At 34.6% G+C, this 23,744-nt stretch overlaps 1 protein-coding gene across 1 annotated transcript in view; it reads right to left on the minus strand.

Moving 5' to 3' along the window:
- LOC145317498 (solute carrier family 12 member 9) overlaps positions 1 to 23,744 on the minus strand; it is a 25,554-nt gene continuing 1,810 nt past the window's right edge. The window contains exons 2-20 of the mRNA XM_080158605.1: positions 20,438 to 20,590; positions 19,844 to 19,915; positions 19,300 to 19,457; positions 18,757 to 18,863; positions 18,069 to 18,233; positions 13,570 to 13,692; positions 12,298 to 12,568; positions 11,915 to 12,069; positions 11,430 to 11,654; positions 10,173 to 10,297; positions 9,464 to 9,662; positions 5,072 to 5,275; positions 4,281 to 4,428; positions 3,786 to 3,894; positions 2,806 to 2,913; positions 2,385 to 2,526; positions 2,096 to 2,165; positions 1,477 to 1,596; positions 1 to 887 (exon numbers count right to left, since the gene is read on the minus strand). Of these exons, the coding sequence (XP_080014731.1) occupies positions 640 to 887; positions 1,477 to 1,596; positions 2,096 to 2,165; positions 2,385 to 2,526; positions 2,806 to 2,913; positions 3,786 to 3,894; positions 4,281 to 4,428; positions 5,072 to 5,275; positions 9,464 to 9,662; positions 10,173 to 10,297; positions 11,430 to 11,654; positions 11,915 to 12,069; positions 12,298 to 12,568; positions 13,570 to 13,692; positions 18,069 to 18,233; positions 18,757 to 18,863; positions 19,300 to 19,457; positions 19,844 to 19,915; positions 20,438 to 20,493 (2,805 nt within the window). The 5' untranslated portion in view covers positions 20,494 to 20,590 and the 3' untranslated portion in view covers positions 1 to 639. The remainder of the gene's footprint in view (positions 888 to 1,476; positions 1,597 to 2,095; positions 2,166 to 2,384; positions 2,527 to 2,805; positions 2,914 to 3,785; positions 3,895 to 4,280; positions 4,429 to 5,071; positions 5,276 to 9,463; positions 9,663 to 10,172; positions 10,298 to 11,429; positions 11,655 to 11,914; positions 12,070 to 12,297; positions 12,569 to 13,569; positions 13,693 to 18,068; positions 18,234 to 18,756; positions 18,864 to 19,299; positions 19,458 to 19,843; positions 19,916 to 20,437; positions 20,591 to 23,744) is intronic.

Raw genomic sequence — 23,744 nt, forward strand, 5'->3', positions numbered from 1 at the left:
ACGAAAAAATTATGTCTAGCATCGTATTACATTCAGTTGTCTACGAATATAAAAATGTACAATCAAATCTCGGGGCTAAAAAACCTGGTTTTAATCTTATAATTGTACATTTTATATCAGCGGAAAGCTGTTTATAATACGATGCAAGAAATAACTATTAATGATTCAATAATGAAATAAATATATTTTGTTATACTTATAATCACACCATAGTAATTTGACGAGGTTTAAAAAGTGATATTAATATAAGAAAATTAAATTCAAGCTATGATGCTCTGACGACAATAATTTTCTATATATGAAACTTTTATAACAGAAAACTATATGAAAATTAAAATGCGATACATTGATTTTCTAAATGTACTTTCATTTATAATTAAATTGTAATATAAATTCTATTGTGTGTTTTTTAAATATTAATGAATAAATATAATAAATTTTGTCACGACATACATGAATACAAGCTCAATTTAATACTACTCAAAGCTAAAGTATCTAATACATTTATTTTGATCAGGTATTGAGTCTATTAATTGTAAATAAGTCTATATTACTTGTACTATATTGTACACAATAAATGCCTCAAAAAAATGGCTTAATAAATGGTTGTAAACAAGATGGAAATAAAATTGTCTATTTCTACAGAGTTGTGCTGATAACAGGACTGACACCGTGGATGAGAATTGATGGAGGAAGACCTCTGGTGAGGGTCTCCAGGTTTGCAAGGTACCTGGGGTGCTCCTCTGGACACCTGGGTGGCTTCGGCAGGTAGATGAAGGACACCGCGGTCTGGGTACATTTGCCCTGGATGAAATCATTGGCCTCGGCCAGGTAGTTGTCCGTCAGGACAAAATCTTGATCCATGTCTGCAGTTTCCACTCCAGAATCTAAATTTAATATGTGTTAGTAAGGATTTGACTATATTTTCAACCAGTCATTTATTTACACTTTAGGATTACAGTATAATGGTCGATTAACAAAAATTTTAGATAATGGAAAGAAACGAAGTAGCGAGTCCACAGAATTAGGAAATAGGCCCCGCAGGGGATATAATAAGGAGAAAAGCTTAGTCTACTGTGAAAATACGACGAAACTCGCTACTTCGTTTTCTTTCTATGATCCAAAATTTTTTAATAATTTGAATGGGGCAAAAAGTGACATATTTTTTATTTAAATCAATAAAAAAATCTATAAAGCAGCACAAAATGGCGGCTGCATTCAGAGAGAGAGAGGGGACAATGGGCTGTTTATTACACTAGTCCCCAAAGTTTTATTGGAAGGTTTTCTTATTCGTTTAGGGGACTTTAACTGAAATTTGAATGGTTGGTTTATTAAGTTGAGTGTTCAAACGTTTTAACCGCTAATTTTAATCTACAGAGAAGGGTTAATTTAGTGTGTCATCATTAGGGATGTACATCAATTTATCGACCAATGTCTTACAGATTTCCTAAATATTTTTATGAAAGTTGAACTTACCCATGGTATCATCTGGCATTTTATACTTGATCTGACTGCTCAGATGATCCCAGATCAGCACAAATGTTTGGGCCTTGATTCTTAAGAGCTCCAGCAGGCGTAGGAGATCAGCTTCCCTGCCTGTAATAAAGATCTTTTTAGCTTCGTTTCTGAATAAATAATTAGCAAGGTTTTATTATTATTATTATTTATATTTTTTCAAAAAACATTTTAGTAGATTTAGTAGCAGCGGCTGAAAAATGAGATAATTTCGGGAAAAAATATAGTCAAGTCAGGGAAAAGGGAATGTGATTCTGACAAACAATTCCTTATTTCTCCCCTCCAGCTACATCAAAAAACAAGGTTTACGCCAACTCTACGCCAACAAAATATTTAAATTTCAGCAATTTCAAATGGAATTAATTGGCTGAGCTGGATCTTTAAATCATTTTACTGGTGAGCCAGATCGGGTTGAGCCAACTTTCCACCAATGAGAGCACAGCATTTTATGAAATGCCGCGCTGTGATTGGCTGAAATTCGGCTCACCACTAAAATGATTTAAAGGTCTAGCTCTGAATAGCAAACCCCTGAGCAGGTACACTTATTTTTCCACAAAATGTTTCTTGAGAATTAGTTTACCTGCAATATCCGAATCCGCGGCATTCACGCAAATAAAGACACGAAGCTCGTGCTTTCTCCACTTTGGTACCTGAAAAAATTTATTTTTGCATCTAAATTCCTATACCTAGCTTTTTTAAAATTCATGGAAAATCAAATAATGCTACTTAAATAAAAAATCTTTGGCATCTACTCTATCACTTACTTTATCAATCTGTTTATTTTCAATTTGTAAAATGGTTAAATATAAATGTACTTCTCTAGTTGTGGATGTTGTCATCCTTTTTTAATTGTTAAACCCACGACTTACCATGTTGACAATACATGCTATCTGAAGCATAAAAAGAGAAGTATCATCAGTCACATTTGTGTCTCCTCTGTTGAAGAAGTTGACCAGCCAAACGTCAAGGAATCGCTTGCGACCCGCGCGCACACGGAATTTCAACTCAGAACTGAAATATTTATTTTAGAAATTTTGTAGTAAAGATAAAATATATTCTTATCACACAAGAAATGAAATTTCAATTATATCTAAACCCGTAGGAGTCGGGTATCAACAATAACCCTCTTAAAATCTCTTTAAGGTTCAAAAAACTCTTTGCACGCCACTGTATTAAAATATGTTGATTAATTTGGACTATTATTTTACAAATATGAGTTAGATAAGTTAATAATTTACTAAAACAAAGCATTTGATTCCATCTAAAACATCATTTTCTTTTAATATTTACCTGAATACTTCTTGTCTATTAAGTTGTTGAAAGTTTCTGCAGAGCCCAACATTTTTGTGTAGCTTAAGAATGTCCAATATGGCCCCGACATAATCTTTAGGCTCAATTCTTAAAAAAATAATAATAATTTTAGTTCAGCTGGCTCCTTGAATTCTTTTAAACTTATTTGGCATAACAGTAATATTGCAATATTAAAATCCAACCTCTAGACGAAAAGATAGTTCTATAGATAATAAGGAATTTTCTTGTCTATGGATTTTTATTAGCGTTGCTGCTTCGCCCATATTTAATAACCATTTACTTGTAATTGCGTCATTTTGACGAGCTGAATCAACGTAAATGGTAACGTGTCCGCTTTTTGTCGGGCTAGAACTATAGACTTAAAATGGTGCTACGTCTGGCACGTGACAATAATAGTTGAAGTACAAAATGACCAGAGAAACTAGGTCCTTCAAACAACCTAAAACTTACAGCAGTACAAGTCATAGTGTACTTGAACGTGGAGCTTGAACCGGCCCTAGTAGCTATACAAAAGTTTCTCGTCCTACTCCATGACTACTTAGGTCCAAACAATAAGAAACTATGGTCACACACACACACCTCAAACTTACTATTGAAGTCAGGTATTAAAAGAAAACTACATTCCCCATGACCAATATTCTTTTTATTTTATACTTCTAAATAAAAACTTTTTTACTTAACAAAAAACTAATATACACATTGCACATTGCATAAATATTCAGGGATCTAAAGGTATAAGACAATGACCGATAAATTGATGTACATTCCCAAAGAAGACACATAAAAATTAAAATTAGTGGTTTAAACGTTTGAACTTTCATGTAAATAAACCAACCAATAAAAAATCCGTCCCCAAAGTTGTTAGGCCAACGAATAAGAAAACGTTATTATAAAACTTTGGTAATAGTGTAATAAATAGCCCATTGCCACCTCTCCATCTGATAAATATTAAAACTTACTTTCTATAATTTTGTGAGATAGAGGGGAAAGCTTGTTGAAAAGAAGGTTCACAGAAGGAGGAACTTGACTCCAGTAAATCATCCACGTGAACATTTTCATCTCGAAATCCTAAAATAATACATTAAAATTAATTGACTAAGAAGAGCCAAATATCTCCTTATCTGTCCAAACACCCAGGTTATTAGGTTAAGTAAAACTCAACAGACAACCAACTCTTTAATTGCCCGTCCTTTGTCCTGAAGACCTAACTGTGCATGGTAATGAGTTGCGCCTGTTTAGGGCCAAGGCATTCCCCTTCTCTAACTTTTAATGTCGCACACCCGACATAGCAGCAGTAGTAACCATTTTAATGTCTTTAGTTATGACGCAGCCACCCTTATCACCCTGCTGCGAATCCTGAAATTAGAAATTTTATATACCAATTACGCGTTGGCCCTAGCTATTTTCCGGTTGTACTTCCTTTTAACCCTGCCATCAAAAATATTGTTTTTTACCTAGAAGAATAGTATTTGGTTTCATAGCTCCAATACCAGACACGCGCACCAGCTGTTCGATTCCCCTCCTTATATTAGATTCCATGGTCACCTCCACGAAAGCCTTCACCTTGAGATGGTCCACCAGAGCCAACCAGTCGGGGAACTCCTGGAATAAAATCATTTTCCAGTATTGCTTCGAAATCGAATAATATCCGGTGGATAAGAACCGGTTCCGTATCGTATCGTATTATATCTAGTTTTCTACTAATATAAAAATGTACAATCACAATATTGTTAGCCCGTGGTTCTGGGCTATTGAGGTGGAGAAAATAGAAATGAGAATAAAGGGGTAGTTTCACGAAAGGCATTTGACCTTAATTTAGTGAACCGCATATTTTTTCCTGGTTAATGGGTTAAACTACATTTATATGGCATATATTTAAAAGAATTTCAATTTTCTACCACGTAGTTTTTAAAATATCAAGACTTGAAAATCGTCTTTTTAAATTGCATATATCACAAAAAGACGATATTCAAGTCTTGATATTTTCAAAACTACGAGGTAGAAAATTGAAATTCTTTCAAATATATGCTAAATAAATATAGTATAACTCATTAACTCGCAAAAAATATGCAGTTCACTAACTTAAGTTCAAATGCATTTCATAAAACTACCCCTTTGCACAATGTATATATTTTTAGAAGTAATAATACAACTCGTTATCATGTGGCTTGGTTAGGTTGTAATTTTCAGAAAAGCTTAGTTTGATATTTTAGTATTTAAACTAGATGAGTCAAAAATACAATACCTTAGCAACTGGATCCTCATCATTGTTGAGAAGCTCTCCCTTGGTCACGTGGCCCAGCACATACAGTCCTCCCTTCTTCATAGCATTCACAAAATCAATTAGGGCACAGGCAGACCTAGGATTGTGCACAAGCAGCAGGATCTGTGGCCGCCAGAATTTGACGTGGTCTTTGCGCGGATCCAGTAGTAACAGATATTTTCTGACCTAAAAATTAAATATTAAGAAAATAAGGAGTTAGATCCCCATTGAAGTGAAGCAAGCCTACAACACTTCCCCATATAAAGTACAAAATTATGTTTGTTCTGTAACAGCTGTAACGATCCTACCACAATTATTACAATATTGTTGATAATAACCCTTTTTAATGCAAATTTGTGCATAAGTGGTTTGATTATAAATACTTTGTTTACAATATCTGGAGAAAAAAAATAATGTAATGGCAATGCAGATAAGCCATTACAAGGTGTAATTTTGCACACAATAATCTGGTTTATGTACTGGAAAATAATCCTTTACTATCCAAACATACAAGTGGCACCCAGGCATCTAAAGGGATGAGACAATGGCCGATAAATTGGTGTACATCATCAATTATGATGCACAAAATTATCCCTTCTGTAGATTTCAATTAATGGTTGAAACGTTGAAAGACCTAACTTATTAAACCAACCAATCAAAATTCAATGAAAGTCTCCAAAGTTATTAAGTCAACGAATAAGACACCGTTATTATAAAACTTTTGGGACTAGTGTAATAAACAGCCCAATGTCCCCTCCCTCCCTGATACAATTTACATTATTGGCAATGTGCTCAACATTACTTTCTTTTAATTTTATCAGGAATATTAAGGGCCAAGACAATGGACGATAAATTGACGTACAGAACCCAATTAGGGACAAAAACAGCCCTTTTGTAGATTAATTTTTGTCAAAAAATTATTACAATTGGGTTTTTTGTTTGTTTTGTTTATTTTACGATAAAACTTGAAGATATCGAAAGCTGAAGTACAAATTAAAGTTATTAAAGCGTAGATGGATAAAAGATATATTACCAAGAAATACTTATTAATCCAGGGATTCATTTACAGCCACATCAAAATTAAATTATCCCTTCTGAATATTAAAATTATTCGAGGAAAGGTTTGGACACTGCTAGCTTGTATTAAATAATCAAGATTCAATAAAAGTTTTAATCAAACAAATGAGAGAATATTTTTTAAAAACTTCGAGTACTGTATAATATACAGTTCAATGCCCAAAGTCTCCAAGATAGAAGGTAGAATGCTTAGAACTTGCTTAGAACTTGGAGAGGCCAAGCCCCAGCATGGTACAGACGGTTCATAGATGACTGCATTATGCTGTGGACTGGATCTGAAGTAGAACTTTTAAATTTTTTAGAACATATAAACAACATACATCCCCTGATCAAATTTAAAGCCTCTTATGATTTTCAGAGTAAAAAAGTTGAATTTTTGGATACTGTAATTTCCATAACTGAACAAGGATTTATTAAGACATCCCTTTTTACAAAACCTGGCAAGAAATGTACATATCTCTTGCCATCAAGCTGTCACCCTGGTCACATCACCCAAAACATTCCCTACTCTTTAGCTCTAAGACTCAAACGAATCTGCTCTGACAATTTAGACTTTTTAGCACACCTGGACATATTACAAGAAAAACTGTTAGGAAGAGGTTACAAACAAAACTTCATAGTTAAAGCTTTTGAAAAGGTCAGTAATCTACCCAGAGCAACAGCATTGATAAAAACCGAAAAAAATCCGGTAAAGAGAGTTGTACTCTCACTTCAATTTGATCCCAGACTACCCAATATTTCTAATATCTTGTTTAGGTTTTGGAAAGTCATGATACAGAATCCACACCTCAAAAGAACCTTTCCAGATCCACCAATGATTTGCTGGTCCAGACCTAAAAATCTACGGGATTTTTTAATTAAGGCACAACTCCCACCAGTAATTACAGAGAGAAGGTCAAGCAGGGTTAAAAATGGATTTTCCCACTGTGGTAGAAATTGTAAAATGTGTCACAATTCCCCCCGGTTTTGTAAAAGTGTCATAAACACTAAAACCAATGAAATCTTCCCTATTTTAAGCACTCTAGACTGTACTAGTAAAAACGTTATATATCTTATTACTTGTAGGAAAAACAGTGGATCCTGTGCAGTTAGGAGACCTCAGTATGTGGGCCAAACAAGTAGAATGATCTCCAGCCGTTTTAACGAGCACAGCCACACAATCAGCACTGGATCAACTACAGTTGGAAGTCATTTCAAGGCCCAAGGACACAATCTACAGGACTTGGAAATTGTCCCAATAGAGAAAATAAGAAGCACAGACCCCTGGATACGCCTAGCTAGGGAAAAACTTTTGATTAGGTCTTTTGATTCTGCTCTCAATAAAATTGTGTAATTTGCTTCACCCAACAAACATTTAATCATCAATCAAACAAAAAAATCCTGTTTTCAAACAAGACCCATCTTTCCAACAAATTTCTTTTTCAACACATAACATTTGTTTGCAGTTTCAGAGATCTACTAAAAAAACCCTCATCATTTAGTTTATAAAAAATATTTTATTTCTGAACATTTCTTTAAACTCAAATTAACTGTGTGCATTTGCAAATTTTTATAAAAAAACTTTTAAAACACAGTTAACATTTCAAAGGATTAAGCTTCTTTGATATTCAGGTTATCTTTTAACTCAAATCAATTGTTTGCATCATCAAATTATACTTCCAAAATTCTCAAATAAGTCAACATTTTATACCATGTAGTTTTCATTTCATGTTTTATCAAAAAAATGTACACATTTTTTCACTTTTTTGGTTAATTCAAAAGAACACCAATTCTTCCTCCATCCTTAAACCTTAAACAAAGCAGGATATCATAAAGATTAAAATTTTTCCCATCTCAGGAATAACTCCACCCATTTTTTTAACAGATTTCAAAATCCTAATCTCCACCCATAAACAACCAAGGACAAAGATAAATCCACAACCTTTTCATAACCCCCCCACTCCTCCCACTTTTTTGTCTCCTCCCAGGTTTTTTTCTGTCTCCGCCTTCAACCAAACTCACCATCCAAAACTCCGCCTATTTCCTAACCATCAAAAAAATTCCTCTAATAAAAACTATGCCCCGCCCCATAACTCAAACAAGGCCAAGAATTATTCCCTACTCCTCCTTTTTAAAAAACTAATGTTTTAATCTTTTATTTCAAACTTTATCAGTAGTCATCTGTATTTTATGGTGATACCTAAGATTCAAAATAATTTGTGACATTGTTCTATATAAATTTATGTTTAATATCTTTGATCATATTTGCTGTTATCTAATGTCTCATGCCTATATTTTTTAGACAAAATGAATTGAAAATGATTGCTAAAATCGAAATATATCTTCATGTCTTAGAATAGTGTAATTTTTTTAAAAATAGGTTGAAAAACATACCAACTTTAAAATATCCAAGGATAAAAACAATGATATGCCAAGTATGTTAAACAATTTTAAAAATAGAGACGTGGTAAGTTAATCTAATCTTTGATGAACACGCTAAGCGTGTTAAAAAAAAACAAGACTTATATTAGTTAGTTCCTTTAAAATGTATACAAGTAAAAACTTAATAAAAATAGAATAAAAAGTGTATTATTGTAACTTATCCTCTTGCGTAATCTCGCGTAAAATTGCCTTCCATTCAGACATGTTGATCATAAAAATTATAACAATGTTTTTTCCTTATTTGATTACGCAAAAACTTTATACTGTTTAATTGCGCAACCACTACATAATTTATCTTTGTTGGGATGTCTGTCTGTAAAATATTGCCTTATTTCAATTCTATACCTAAGTTTTCTTTTTTTTTAAATTCAAAGATATATTAGGTATTTAATTTCAATAACTATCGAATCATGTTTAAAAGTAATTGCGTTTTAATATTTTTGATTTAAAAAAATGCACGTTGAATGATATTTAAACCATATTTTTTTAGCGTAAGGTTTAACTAATATTATTATTATCATAATTTTGAACTCTTAAAGAATACGCAAATTATAGATAAGCAAATATCTACCAAACACAAATAACATCGCTTGATTTTTTTTATCTATAATACAAAGTATAACGATGTCTGTCTGTCTCTCTGTCTGTTTGTTTGTACCGAAGGAAGGTCCCGGGAATGTTTATAGCTATTTTCTTGGGGGTTGGAAACCCCCAACCGCCCTAAACAGGAAAAATTACCCCCCCTAAAAAAAATATTTTTTAAAATTTTTCTTTTAAATCTAAAATACGAATTATTAGGTTGATCAAACCTCTTGGGGCAAAGCCCGTAGAGGATAGGGGCGAAGCCGCTAGTACTTTAAAAGTGGAAAATCCTACCTGGTGAAATATAAGAGCCTGACTAATAGATCCCCAGTTGGCATGTCTTGCTGGAGAGAAGAAGTTGAGTGCCAGGATCAAGGAGAGGCAGAGCAGGATGGCAACTGCCGCAAAGAGCGGGGAGATGAAGAACATCATGACAGAGGTCCCTATCAGACCAACAAGGCTGGTGTGCCAGGAAAAGTACTTAAAAGATGGCCTGAAAAAAATAATAATTTTGATTGAAATAAATAGCTAACTATTATTTGTTATCAGGTTTAGACGTATATAATCCAAAATAAATTGAACAAAATTAAACAAGGATGACATGATCAATAAAAGCGGAGCACTAAACTTCAAGGACAAACGAACAATAACTCTTGGAGAGTAGAGTGCCAAAACTTTATAAAGATAATCAATTTGTAAGTCTAAACAAAATTGTACATCATTTTGTTGAAAATTTGAGTAAATTCAGGATACTGTATCAGTGGATAAGGACAAACTTTAATTTTAAGAAATTATCATACATGTGCTTCGCTTAGATTGTTGTAAATATTGTGTTCCATTTATAACCAACAGAATAAATCTAGAATTATATTTGGGGGGCAGATAAAAAGTTCATCTTTACTACGATGTGTTACCCACCAAAATCAACTGAAATTAACAAAAAAAAATTCGAATTTATTCAGTTGTTAGTTACAACTGGCCATTTGGGTAGAAATTGACATACCTGAAGTTTGGAGCAGAGGCAAGATCCAGTCCAAGACAAGCTAGATTAACACTAGCATACGACAACAAGAACAATACGGAACACAGCTGCGCTATCTGATTTAGCCCTCCAATGAAGAAACAAACCTAAATACAAAAATATATTAAAGGAAGCCTGCAAGAAATACCACGCTTTAACTGCTGAAAGAATACCACAAGTAGACCCAATACCCCAAATTTGAAGCCTTCAGCTTCTATAACAAAAAAGTTCTAGGCATTTTAAAATGACATTTTATGTACAATGAAAATTTTGAAAGAATTGCAATGCTCATGTTGAAAACTTTGAAATTAAACTACGTAGCCTAGAAACAAAATTATAAGCTTATCTTTGTCATAAATTTAGGTTTCCAGTAACTAATTATATTTTTACAATAAAAATACCCATTTTTATAGTCAAAATCATTTAAAAAAATTAAGTTTTACTTGCGTTGTACCGAATGTACTGTAGCCAATAAGAAGGCTGAATCAGCTTAACAACCAATCACAGCTAAGCTTGTATTAGTTTACCCCTTTGTTTCCGCTATGATTTTCGTTTAAAAATGCAATTTAAATCGATTTTTTTTAATAGATTTTGACTATGAAATATGGTGTTTTTATTGTAAAAATGTAATCAGTTACAGGCAATCTAAGTTTTTGACAAAGATAAGTTTAAAATTTTGTGTCTAGGCGACGTAATTTAATATTGTTTTTTCTTTTATGAGCATTGGAAATCTTTCAAAAATTTCATTGTACATAAAATGCTATTTTGAAATGCCTAGAACTTTTTTGTTATTGAAGCTGAAGGCTTTAAATTTGGGGTATTGGGTCTTCTTGTGGCAGTCTTTCAGCTGTTAAAGCGTGTTATTTCTTGCTGGCGTCCTTTAAATAAATCTATTAGGATTTTTAACGGATATTTCTTATTCTTAGTCGGTTGCAACTTGCAACACAAGCCATCATAACAAATATTAATAGTTTTAAACTTAAAACTTTTATTTCAGCTCTTGTTTTATAATATGGGGGGGGGGGGGCTGTTTATTAAACTGTCCACGAAGTTTTATAATAACATTTTATGGCTTAACAACTTAGGATACTTTTATTGAAATTAATTGGTTGGTTAAATAAGTTGACTGTCCAAACGTTTCTACAGAACACGGGATAATTTTGTGTATCCTCATTGGGGATGTACATCAATTTATCAGCCATTGTCTTATCCCTGTATATCCCTGGAAATAAAGTATACCTGAACAAACACAAAAGTAACCATGACAGCAACAATAGGATTATTGTTCAATGTTCCTTTTGTGATAAAGTAGAGAAAAGGTCCAAAGACAGAATCCTCCGCAACTGCCTGGAGGATCCTGCTGGCTCCAATCAGGTTGCTCACAGATGCGGACCAGGTGGCCAACACAACGCCAATCAGGACAAACCATTTCCAGAAGGTGAACTCAACCATAAACATACAATTCTAAATTTAAAAGATTTTTCAAACATTGAACCATTGTAGGTAAATTTTTGTATTTTTATAAAAAAAATTTTGTAAAAACCTAAATAAGGAAATTACATCCCAAAAGGAAACTTTTTTTGCCAAATAACCTATCCTCTCACTCCTATAACAAAGCCTATTAATAGGTTACGACTGATACGAGAAACACTTTCTTAATTTCTTGAAGATCATAATTTCTTGAAGAATAACCTAAAAGGTTCAACATGAGTATAATGACTCACCTGATGAAGTAGGACTGGATTACAAGTTAATGACGTCAGAGTAATCAAGAGGAAGAATGTTGTGAAGGTAAAAGCACAGGCCGACAGTGTGCCCCGGGGTATAGATTTTGCTGGAGATAATAACTCTCCAGAAAGGTTAGCACCAGCCATTATACCTGAAAGTATTTTGTATGTAATTTCGTTCAAGCTTTTATCATAAATACATAATCAAGTTATATGTTAATTGGGATATCAGGTTTAATTTTCGAGTGACAGACAAATGAAATAGAGCCATATGAAACACATTTGATGACAATATATAACATTTTTTAATAATTCTAAATATGCAGAATTGGTTTTAAATATTTAACCTTTTTTAAAAAAGACTAAAAATAATTTTCAACCTGTGACTCCCGAGAATAGAACTCCGAAAACTGTAAAGAAAGTTGGCGGGGGAGCATCATGCTGGGCACAATCCATTGTGTACTGCGGATACAGGTTCTGGCCCCACAGGTCCATAATTCCACTCAAGCTGTTCTTGGTCAGGCCTGTGAAAGTTCCATACTCCAGCTCTGTCCAGTTGGCCGTAGCGTTACTCACCGTCACGTTGTACACGGTTACTGTCTCGTGGGGCAGGAAATACGAACCGATCACTCCAGAACAACATATCACAACCTTAACACAAGTTTATAATAATAACAAAAAATCTCGATTTCAGACAAAAAATGCATGTATGGATGCCAATTCGAATCTGTTTCGAATTAAAATCCTTTTAAAAATTTAGAGTCCAAATGGCGTGTAAACCAGTCATTTTCTAGCCAATTGGCTCAATCCGAATTCAAAATAAATTTTTTTTTATAAGTGCATCTGAATGTAATCACTAGGTATATTTCCTGAATCCAATTATTTCATAAGTAGTTAAGTTTTTCATGAACATAAAATATTATACAAGCATAGGCGTCCAAGGGGGGGGGGTAATGGGCCATTTGGCACCCCCAAACGATTTTGGGGGTGCCGTAGGCACCCCCAAAATTTTGTGAACAATACCCCCCCCAAAAAAAAATTACCCCTACCTTGGGGGTGCCGTAGGCACCCCCAACGATTTTGGGGGGGGTATTTACCCCCCCAAAACATTTTGGGGGGGTAAATACTCCCCCCAAAATAGAAAATCTCTAACAAAAAAAATTTTTGCGCGCTTCGCGCGCATTTTTAATACTAAATTTTTTATAAAATTTAAATTACCCCCCCCAAAAATTTTACCCCGGGGGTAAATTTTGGGGGGGGTAAACAAATTTTACCCCTGCCAACAGATTTCAGGGGGGGTAATTACCCCCCCCAAGCAAATTTTACCCCCGGGGTAAAAATTTTGGGGGGGGTAAAAAAAATTTGCGGCGCGCTTCGCGCGCCATTTTACCCCCCCCAAAACCAAATTACCCCCCCCTTAAAAAAATTTTACCCCCCCCAAAATAAAAAGCTTGGACGCCCCTGTATACAAGGTATGGTTTTGAGGTTCTAATATATAGGAAGACTCTGACACGCCTAATTGTGATAAAAAAAAGACTATCTTGGTAATCAATAATTTAACATACCTTGTAATTTAGAGGCCATACATTATCTTGTATAAACTTTTAAAGAAACCGCGTTTGAATAAGAATTACAGCAACAAAATTTCTTACCGTTGCCAGAATAACAAGACTGAGTTTTCCAAAAACTTCTGCACCAATAACACAGAGTAGAAAGTTGATTATATTGATAACTGAACAATATAATAAATGCCACCAAGGACCCTCTGGGAGAATCTAAATATATATTATAGTTGATAATATTGATAACGGAACAATATAATAAATGCCACCAAGAACCCTCTGGGAGAATCTAAATATATGTTATAGTTGATTATATTGATAACTGAACAATATAATAAATGCCACCAGGGCCCCTCTGGGAGAATCTAAATATATATTATAGTTGATTATATTGATAACTGAACAATATAATAAATGCCACCAGGGCCCCTTTGGCAGAATCTAAATATATATTATAGTTGATTATATTGATAACTGAACAATATAATAAATGCCACCAGGGCCCCTTTGGCAGAATCTAAATATATATTATAGTTGATTATATTGATAATAGAACAATATAATAAATGCCACCAAGGACCCTCTGGGAGAATCTAAATATATATTATAGTTGATAATGTTGATAATCCTTATACTAAAGTAACAGGATGTTTGTCTGTGTGTGTATCTGTGTGTCTGTACCGAAGGATCTCGCTAACCGCTGAACCGATCGGGTTCTCCTTAATAGGGTAGATTCTCATATGTCCCAGGAAGGTTTATAACTATTTTGGGGGAGGGTACCACCACCCTCCCTAGAGAAATTAAATTTTTTAAAAATTTCCCAATTTTAGAAAGAGAATTCAACGAAAAATAAACGTCAAACGTAAAATATTTTTTAACTTATTCTTTTAAAATCTAAAATAAGAAATTGAATTAATAAATTCGACTCTCTCCTCCTCAAGTGCCCCTAGAGGCCTCTAGGGGCGTAGCCGCTAGTAGAACAATATAATAAATGCCACCAGGGACCCTCTGGGAGAATCTAAATATACATTATAGTTGATAATGTTGATAATAGAACAATATAATAAATGCCACCAGGGACCCTCTGGGAGAATCTAAATATATATTATAGTTTTTACTAGTGATGGGAATCCGTATCCGGAATCCGAATCCGGAATCCGGAATCCGCCCAATTTTCGGCCAATTTTGGAATCCGAATCCGGATCCGGAATCCGTTTTTTATAGCGGATTCCGGATTCTAAATTGGTAGGCTAAATTTAATTTAAATAGGTTAGAAAATACCAAGCACATTTTTAGGACATACGTAGCACTTAAATTTTTAAATTTAATAATGTGATGTAAATGTTTTAGTTATGCTGGAAGTCAACACTTTAAACAAATCAAGGCTTCAACCAAGTAACATAGTGATAAATTAACGAAAAAAGCTATCCCTCTGTGACGGACGGCCTTTAAAATACTGCTAGAATCCGGAATCCGAATCCGGAATCCGCCATAAATAAGAATCCGGAATCCGCAAGAATCCGTCACTTTTTTTGACGGATTCCTTCAGAATCCGGAATCCGAATCCGGCCCAAAAATTCGACGGATTCCCATCCCTAGTTTTTACAGACATTAGGGTAAAACAATAGAGGGGGAAGGGGTTAAATAACGGATCAGTAATATTTGACATAATATCATTTGACATAAATTCATTTCACATAAAACATTTGGCATAAAGTATCATTTGACATAAACTCATTTCACATAAAGGTACATTTGACATAAAAACGTTTCACATAAACTCATTTGGCATAAAGATACATTTCATATAAAGGTATACTTGACATAAAGGTACATTTGACATAAAGGTACGTTTGACATAAAGGTACACTTGGCATAAAGGTACATTTGACATAAAGGTACACTTGGCATAAAACGTTTCACAAAAAGATACATTTTAAAGTGTACCCGAGGTTGTCATTTTTTTCCCCGAGCATGGCAACCGGTGAACAGAATCTCAGTTCTGCACCACAAGCCTCGCACGACTGAAGTTCCCATGTCTATACAGTCATATTTATATGAAAATATTTTTAGAAGATTTTTGATTTTTTTTTGAAGATTTTCTTTTAATAATAAATAAAAATTTCTAAAATCTTTAAAAAAATGGAAAATCTTCAAAAAAAAATTCCAAAAATCTTCTAAAAATATTTTCATATAAATATGACTGTATAGACATGGGAACTTCAGTCGTGCGAGGCTTGTGGTGCAGAACTGAGATTCTGTTCACCGGTTGCCATGCTCGGGGAAAAAAATGACAACCTCGGGTAGACTTTAAAATGTATCTTTATGTGAAACGTTTTATGCCAAGTGTACCTTTATGTCAAATGTACCTTTATGCCAAGTGTACCTTTATGTCAAACGTACCTTTATGTCAAATGTACCTTTATATCATATGTACCTTTATCTCAAATGTACCTTTATGTGAAACGTTTTTATGTGAAGTGTACCTTTATGGCAAATGTTTTTATGTCAAATGTACCTTTATGTGAAGTGATTTTATGTCAAATGTTTTATGTGAAATGAATTTATGTTAAATGATATTATGTCAAATATTACTGATCCTTAAATAACTGTATGTCCCGAACCAGAGGACCCTGTGCCGACTTTCAATTAAGTGTTTGAAAATCAATTAATAAAATTGGGAATACCAAGTCGCTACTAAAGATCAGAAAGCAATTTGCTAGAAGACGAAAAAGGTATCCAGGTAGTTGTCTGGTAATACATTTCTATTTATATATTCAATACATAATGAATTACTTCAGTATTTTTTTATCCCAACCTCTTTATTCCAAGCCCCCGTTTCCTAAAACTTTACATAATAGAATTGTTTAAAAGATTGAAGCAATGTCTAAAAAATTGTAAACTTTAGAAATTGAAAAATATAATATGGATAAATCTGGGGATCATTAGGGATAAGACAATGGAAGATAAAGGGGGGGGGGGGGAAATGTGGTGACTCGTGCCACGACATACCAGCAATTTTATTTTGGGTGCTACTCCCTTAGTTTTAGAGATTATTGGATGAAATCTTTTGGGCTGGGTCAGTAATTACCCCAACTATTGGTATCTTTAAAAAAAAACGGCGGCGGGACCGCCGCTCCCGCCGTCCGCCGCCGTTTTCCGCCGCCACCAAAAAAAAATTTTTTTTTTGCATTTCTCGCCGAATTAGGCAATTTGGAATCATTTGAGACCATGTTATTTTTTTCAAAAATTTTTCCCCTTACAAGCAACCCTGCGGGAGGACTCATTTTTTTCAAATTCTCGTATATCAAGGTATATCTTAAATACAGTACTTCTCCTGTAATTTTGAAGATATTGAAACAAAATCTTTTTAGGTTGGTAAGTAAAAAACATTTAAATTAAGAAAACGGCGGCGGGACCGCCGCTCCCGCCGCCGTTTTTCGCCGCCAACAAAAATTTTTTTTTTGCATTTCTCGCCGAATTAGGCAATTTGGAATCATTTGAGACCATGTTATTTTTTTCAAAAATTTTTCCCCTTACAAGCAGCCCTGCGGGGGGACTTAGTCATTTTTTTCAAATGTACAATTATTGTACATTAAGATATATCTTAAATTCAGTGGTAGGTACTCCAAATTGCCTAATTCGGCGAGAAATGCAAAAAAAAAATTTTTTGTTGGCGGCGGAAAACGGCGGCGGACGGCGGTCCCGCCTGTCCCGCCGCCGTTTTCTTAATTCAAATATTTTTTACTTACCAACCTAAAAAGATTTTGTTTCAATATCTTTAAAATCACAGGAGAGGTACTGTATTTAAGATATACCTTGATATACGAGAATTTGAAAAAAATGAGTCCTCCCGCAGGGTTGCTTGTAAGGGGAAAAATTTTTGAAAAAAATAACATGGTCTCAAATGATTCCAAATTGCCTAATTCGGCGAGAAATGCAAAAAAAAATTTTTTTTGGTGGCGGCGGAAAACGGCGGCGGACGGCGGGAGCGGCGGTCCCGCCGCCGTTTTTTTTGAAAGATACCAATAGTTGGGGTAATTACTGACCCAGCCCAAAAAATTTCATTTTTTTTGTTAGCGGCGGAAAACGGCGGCGGACGGCGGGAGCGGCGGTCCCGCCGACGTTTTCTTAATTCAAATATTTTTTACTTACCAACCTAAAAAGATTTTGTTTCAATATCTTCAAAATCCCCCCGCAGGGTTGCTTGTAAGAGGAAAAATTTTTGAAAAAAATAACATGGTCTCAGATGATTCCAAATTGCCTAATTCGGCGAGAAATGAAAAAAAAAATTTTTTTGGTGGCGGCGGAAAACGGCGGCGGGCGGCGGGAGCGGCGGTCCCGCCGCCGTTTTTTTTGAAAGATACCAATAGTTGGGGTAATTACTGACCCAGCCCAAAAGATTTCATCCAATTATCTCTAAAACTAAGGGAGTAGCACCCAAAATAAAATTGCTGGTATGTCGTGGCACGAGTCACCACATCCCCCCCCCCCCCCCTTTAAATAAATCCCCAATGGTAATAAACGAACTTTCCCTATCTTTAGATTAAAATTATTGATTGAAATGTTTGGTATTAGTAAAAACTTACATCTGCAAAGGTGCCTCCAGGACCAATATTCTTGACCACACCCTCAATACAGGCAGTGACATAGAGAGCACTACAGACAACATTGGCAAAGTAGAAGAGTACACCGACAGACCCACCAAACTCGGGGCCCATGGTACGCGACAGCATAAAGTAAACTCCTCCTCCCTAAAAAATAAAATTAAACTTTCTTGCAAAAAAAAGTAGGTATCCCCATCTAAATATAACTAGATGAAACTCAATTTTTAGATAACTAGATTGTAACTAGAGTGATTTAATTTTGAGACAGTATGGTTTTAGATTTGAATTCTAAATCTTATGTGCTTATTTACCTACTATCTTGACCATCACTACGTTTTCAGAGATTCCAACTTATCGTGTACATTATTATTTTTACTTGGTGTATTTTTTGTCATCTAATAATCATATTAGGGTAGCTTCTTACATCAATGTTTTGGGAAGGTTTATAACTAGTTTCGGGGAGGGTACCACCACCCACCCAAAAGAAATCACCAGTAGAAATTAATGCCCCCAACCCCATTTTTTTACTTTTTCTTTTAAAAACTACAATTTAAATTGGGGGAGGTGGGAAGTCGACTTCAAGGGCCCTGCTCTAGAGGCCTCAAGGGGCGTAGCCGCTAGTAATAAGTAAAGAATCTAGCTCCTGCTACAAGAACATGATATCTTTTACCTTGACAGCACCATTAGTAGCTATAGCACAAATAGATACAACTGTAGAAACCAGGATGATGTAGGCAATCACAAACTGTAACAGAGCTTCCAAATATCCAGCATTTCCTATCAAATTAAATCAATTTTCATCATCTAATATTAAAGTTTTAATTAGAGTTTTCTAGTTTAATGTTTTAATATAACGACAAGTTGCGGTTTTCATAAAAGCTTATTGTAGTCCTTAGAACGGTTATAAGCACCTCCATGCAATTATGAGTCTAAAGGTGCAGCCACTAAAAAGTATGTTTGTTTTACGTACAAAATATAATAGTCTTTATTTAACTGATTTCAGCTATATTTACCGTTGAAAATTCACAATAATTATGAAAAGATCAAAAAACGCATACATGTTCAGTTCATGGTTATTTATAAACAAGCAGATAAAAATTAAATAGATGAGAATCTACTAACAATATAAAATAAAAGAGAAGCTTAATTGAAATACTAGATAAAAGTCTATGTTATTTTTTAAATGCGAATTACAAAAGCTGAAATAACCCACCTACTATATATCCAACCCTAAGAAAGAGAAGAGCTGAAAACATGGAGAGTGAAACTGGAGCAAATACACCTTTGATGGTACCCAAGGTTCTCATTCCAACAGAACTGGAGGTTTCGTCCAGAACATTGGAATTGTCAGTATGATGCCCGCTAAGTGATCTAAAATAATATTTTTTTGATATTTTCTTGTCAAATGCGTTGACATATTCAAAAGTACTTTCAAAGAGTAAATAATAAATTGTGTATTACAAACGGAAATCATAAATTTTTTTGACATTTCCTAAGATGAAACTTTAAAATTATATAATATTTCCATATGTAAGTCTCCTTAAAAGTTAAAAATTTCCAGGGATAAGACAATAGCAAATAAATTAATGTACATCCCCAATAACGATACACAAAATTACCCCTTCTTTAAATTAAAATTAGTGGTTGAAACTTTTGAACACTCAACTTAATGAGCCAACCAATCAAAATGCACTAAGGTCCCCAAAGTTATTCTAAAACTTTGGGGACTAGTGTAATAAACTCTTAAATTTTCTAACCTGAACAGATCCCTCTGTCCAGCAACAAGACTGGAGCTCATATCGTCAGAATTGGATCTGGTTGACAATAATCTATATAAATATAACATTATTTACTTTAATTACATCGACATACGTGTGCTAATCACGGATCTAAAGTGATAATAAGAAAATGGACGATAAATTGATGTACATCCCCAAGTATGATACACGTAAAGCGCCCTCTGTAGATTATAATTGGAGGTTGAAACGTTCGGACACTCAACTCAATAAATCAACTAATCCGCAACTTGAAAATTATTTTTGCTAAACAAAACATTTAAGTATTGGTACATATGAAATACTAGTTGCTTCGCCCCTAGTCTCTAGAAGAGGGCGATAGAGATTAGTAAATTAGCAAAAAAAAAACACCCAACAATATTTAGTTTCCCTGAAAGTACAACCCATTTGGATCAAGAATTTCCGAGATCTTTAGCTTCAGACAAAAACCTTTACTAGTAACTTTGATGCCAAAGGTCTATGATAAAATAGGTAGAAACATTGTAAATAAAACTATGTACCGGAGCAAAGCCTTATAAAACACACTTTTCATGATTTCCAATAATATATAATAACCTGTTGATTATAGTACCGTACCGCGAGGGTGAACGAGTGGGACTGTTGGACAACATTTTTTTTAAATAAACCACAAAATTTCTTATTATCTTGTTATCTTCCACAAATAAAATTGATTGAAGACAGTCCTCATCCACTCTCTCCTTCTACAGCCTTAAAATAATAGGAAAATATTTATTATTGTACTGTTTTTGTTTTTTTGAAATTGCATGTAAATTGATATAAGAAATCAAAGATATAATAGCTGAATGTAGGTGTGTGTATGTATGTGCGTTTGTGTGTATTATCCAAGATTATGATATCAGAATAACTAGAATAGTAGACCTACAGTATTGCATGGCCTGATTTTTTTGGCAAGTTTTGGCTAGGCCATCCGAACCCCTCTCCCCAACATTTTTTTAAAGTTAAAAATTATAAGAGGATAAAGGGGGGGGGGGGCGTAATGACATTTATTCGTAATCCGTGAGCAAAATGGTCTTAAAATTTAGCTAGACCCTTCAAACTTGGTATATAAGCCTAGTCCTATAGGTATTACATCTAAATGGCAAAAAAATCCAAATTTTTTTATTTTAAGGTTAGGTTAGGTAAGAAAAACCCTGCGGAAATGGGGTTTTTAGGCTTTTTTTGGTCGATTTTGATGTGGAAACTTACCCTAAATTGTTTTTTTAGGGTTTTAACTTAAATACACTGTATCTATTTATATGGACATTATTTAAGATGATTCAGCAAGTCGGGGACCGACCCCAGGGGGCTAGGTGGGTGGCCCGCAGGGGTTAAGTGCCTTTTTCCCAATACATATGTTGTGATACATCTAATTATAGGTTTTTAAGGTCAAGGAACTCAAATTCAGAGCTAAAATAAGAATTAGACTAATCTGAAGCTAGCCCCAGCGGGCTAGGTTGGTGGCCCGCAGGGGTTAAGTTCATTTTTTCCAATATATATCTTGTTATATATCAAAATATAGGTTTTTTAGGTCAAGAAACTCAAATTCTGAGCAAAAATTAACATTAGACTAACCTGAAGCCAACCCCCCCGGGCTAGGTTGGTTTTCTGCAGGGCTTAAGAGCATTTACCAAACCTAACCTATAAACTTACTTATATTTTTACATGTTTTTTCTTGAATAAACTTTGTCTATTAATGAGGACTTTATTTAAGATAATCCAGCAAGTCGGGAACCGACCCCAGCAGGTTAGGTTGGTGGCCCGCAGGGGTTTGTGCATTTTTCCCAATATATATGTTGTTATACATCTAATTATAAGTTTTTTTAGGTCAGTTAACTCAAATTTAGAGCTAGATTTAGCATAAAACTAATCTGAAGCTAGCCCCAGCGGGCTAGGTCGGTGGCCCGCAGGGGTTAAATGCATTATTTTCCAATATATATCTTGTTATATATCAAAATATAGGTTTTTAAGGTCAAGAAACTCAAATTCAGAGCTAAAATAAGCATAAGTCTTACCTGAAGCTAACCCCCGCGGGTTAGGTAGATCTTCTGCAGGGCTTAAGTGCATTTTACCTAACCTAACCTAGAAACTTACTTATTTTTTTGGTTTTTTCCTTGAATGAACTGTGTCTATGAATGAGGAAATTTTTTTAGATGATCCAGCAAGTTGGGGACCTCCTTGGGTCAGCCTCCTGTATGAAGAATCTTTTAAATGATGGCTTTAGGACTGAACACTGTGTATCTAAGTAAAACCTAGCTCGCCTGGGTCAGTCCCCGACTTGCTAGATCATCTTAAATAATGTTCTCATGAACAGTTTATTCAATTAAAAAAACTTCAAAAAAGTAAGATTCTAGGTTAGGTTTGGTAAAATGCATTTAAGCCTTGCAGGCAACCCACCTAGCCCGCAGGGGCTAGCTTCAGATTAGTCTGATTCAATTATTAGCTCTCAATTTGAATTTCTGGACCTAAAAAACCTATTATTTTATGTATGACAGCACATACTTTTTAAAAATGCACTTAAACCCTGCGGGCGACCCACCTAGCCTGCTGAGGTCGGTCCCCAACTTGCTTGATCATCTTAAATAATGTTCTCATAAATAGACAGTTTATTCCAGAAAAAACCCTAAAAAAAAAGTAAGGTTCCAGGTTAGGTTAGGTAAAATGCACTTAGGACTTGCAGGCAATCCACCTAGCCCGCTGGAGCTAGCTTCATATTAGTCTGATCCTTTTATTAGCTGTAAATTTGAGTTTCTTGACCTAAAAAACCTATAATTTGATGTATGATAACACATACTTTTTCTAAAAAATGCATTTAACCCCTACGGGCCACCCACCTAGCCTGCTGGGGTCAGTCTTCGACTTGCTTGATCATCTGAAATAAGATCCACATGAATGGACAGTTTATTTGAGAAACAAAACCTAAAAAAAATAATATTAAATGTAAGTTTTTAGGTTAGGTTAGGTAAAATGTACTTAAGCCCTGTTGGCAACCCACCTAGCCCGCTGGTGTTAGCTTCAGATTAGTCTAATGCTTATTTCAGCTCTGAATTTGAGTTCTTTGACCTAAAAAAACCTATAATTGGTTGTATCTCAACATATATATTGGGAAAATGCACTTAACCCCTGCAGGCCACCCACCTAGCCTGCTGGGGTTAGCTTCAGATTATTCTAATGCTTATTTTAGCTCTGAATTTGAGTTCTTGACCTTAAAAACCTATATTTTGATATATAACAAGATGTATTTTGGAAAATAATGCACTTAACCCCTGCAGGCCACCGACCTAGCCCGCTGGGGCTAACTTCAGATTAGTCGGTCCTCAACTTGCTGGATCATTTTAAATAAAGTCCTCATTAATAGACACAGTTTATTCAAGAAAAAAACCTGTAAAAATAGGTTAGGTTAGGTAAATGCTCTTACGCCCTGCAGAAAACCAACCTAGCCCGGGGGGGGTTAGCTTCAGGTTAGTCTAATGGTAATTTTCGCTCAGAATTTAAGTTTCTTGACCTAAAAAACCTATATTTTGATATATAAAAAACCTATATTTTGATATATAACAAGATATATATTGGAAAAAATGCACTTAACCCCCGCGGGCCACCAACCTAGCCCTCTGGGGTCGGTTCCCGACTTGCTGGATTATCTTAAATAAAGTCCTCATTAATAGACAAAGTTTATAAAAAAAAACATGTTAAAATATAAGTAAGTTTCTAGTTTAGGTTAGGTAAATGCTCTTAAGCCCTGCAGAAAACCAACCTAGCCCGGGGGAGTTAGCTTCAGGTTAGTCTAATGCTAATTTTCGCTTAGAATTTGAGTTTATTAACCTAAAAAACCTATATTTTGATATATAACATGATATATATTGGA

The sequence above is a fragment of the Acartia tonsa genome, chromosome 4 (assembly GCF_053477335.1).
Source record: "Acartia tonsa isolate MP-2025a chromosome 4, ASM5347733v1, whole genome shotgun sequence".
In the NCBI taxonomy this organism is placed as follows: Eukaryota; Metazoa; Arthropoda; class Copepoda; order Calanoida; family Acartiidae; genus Acartia; species Acartia tonsa.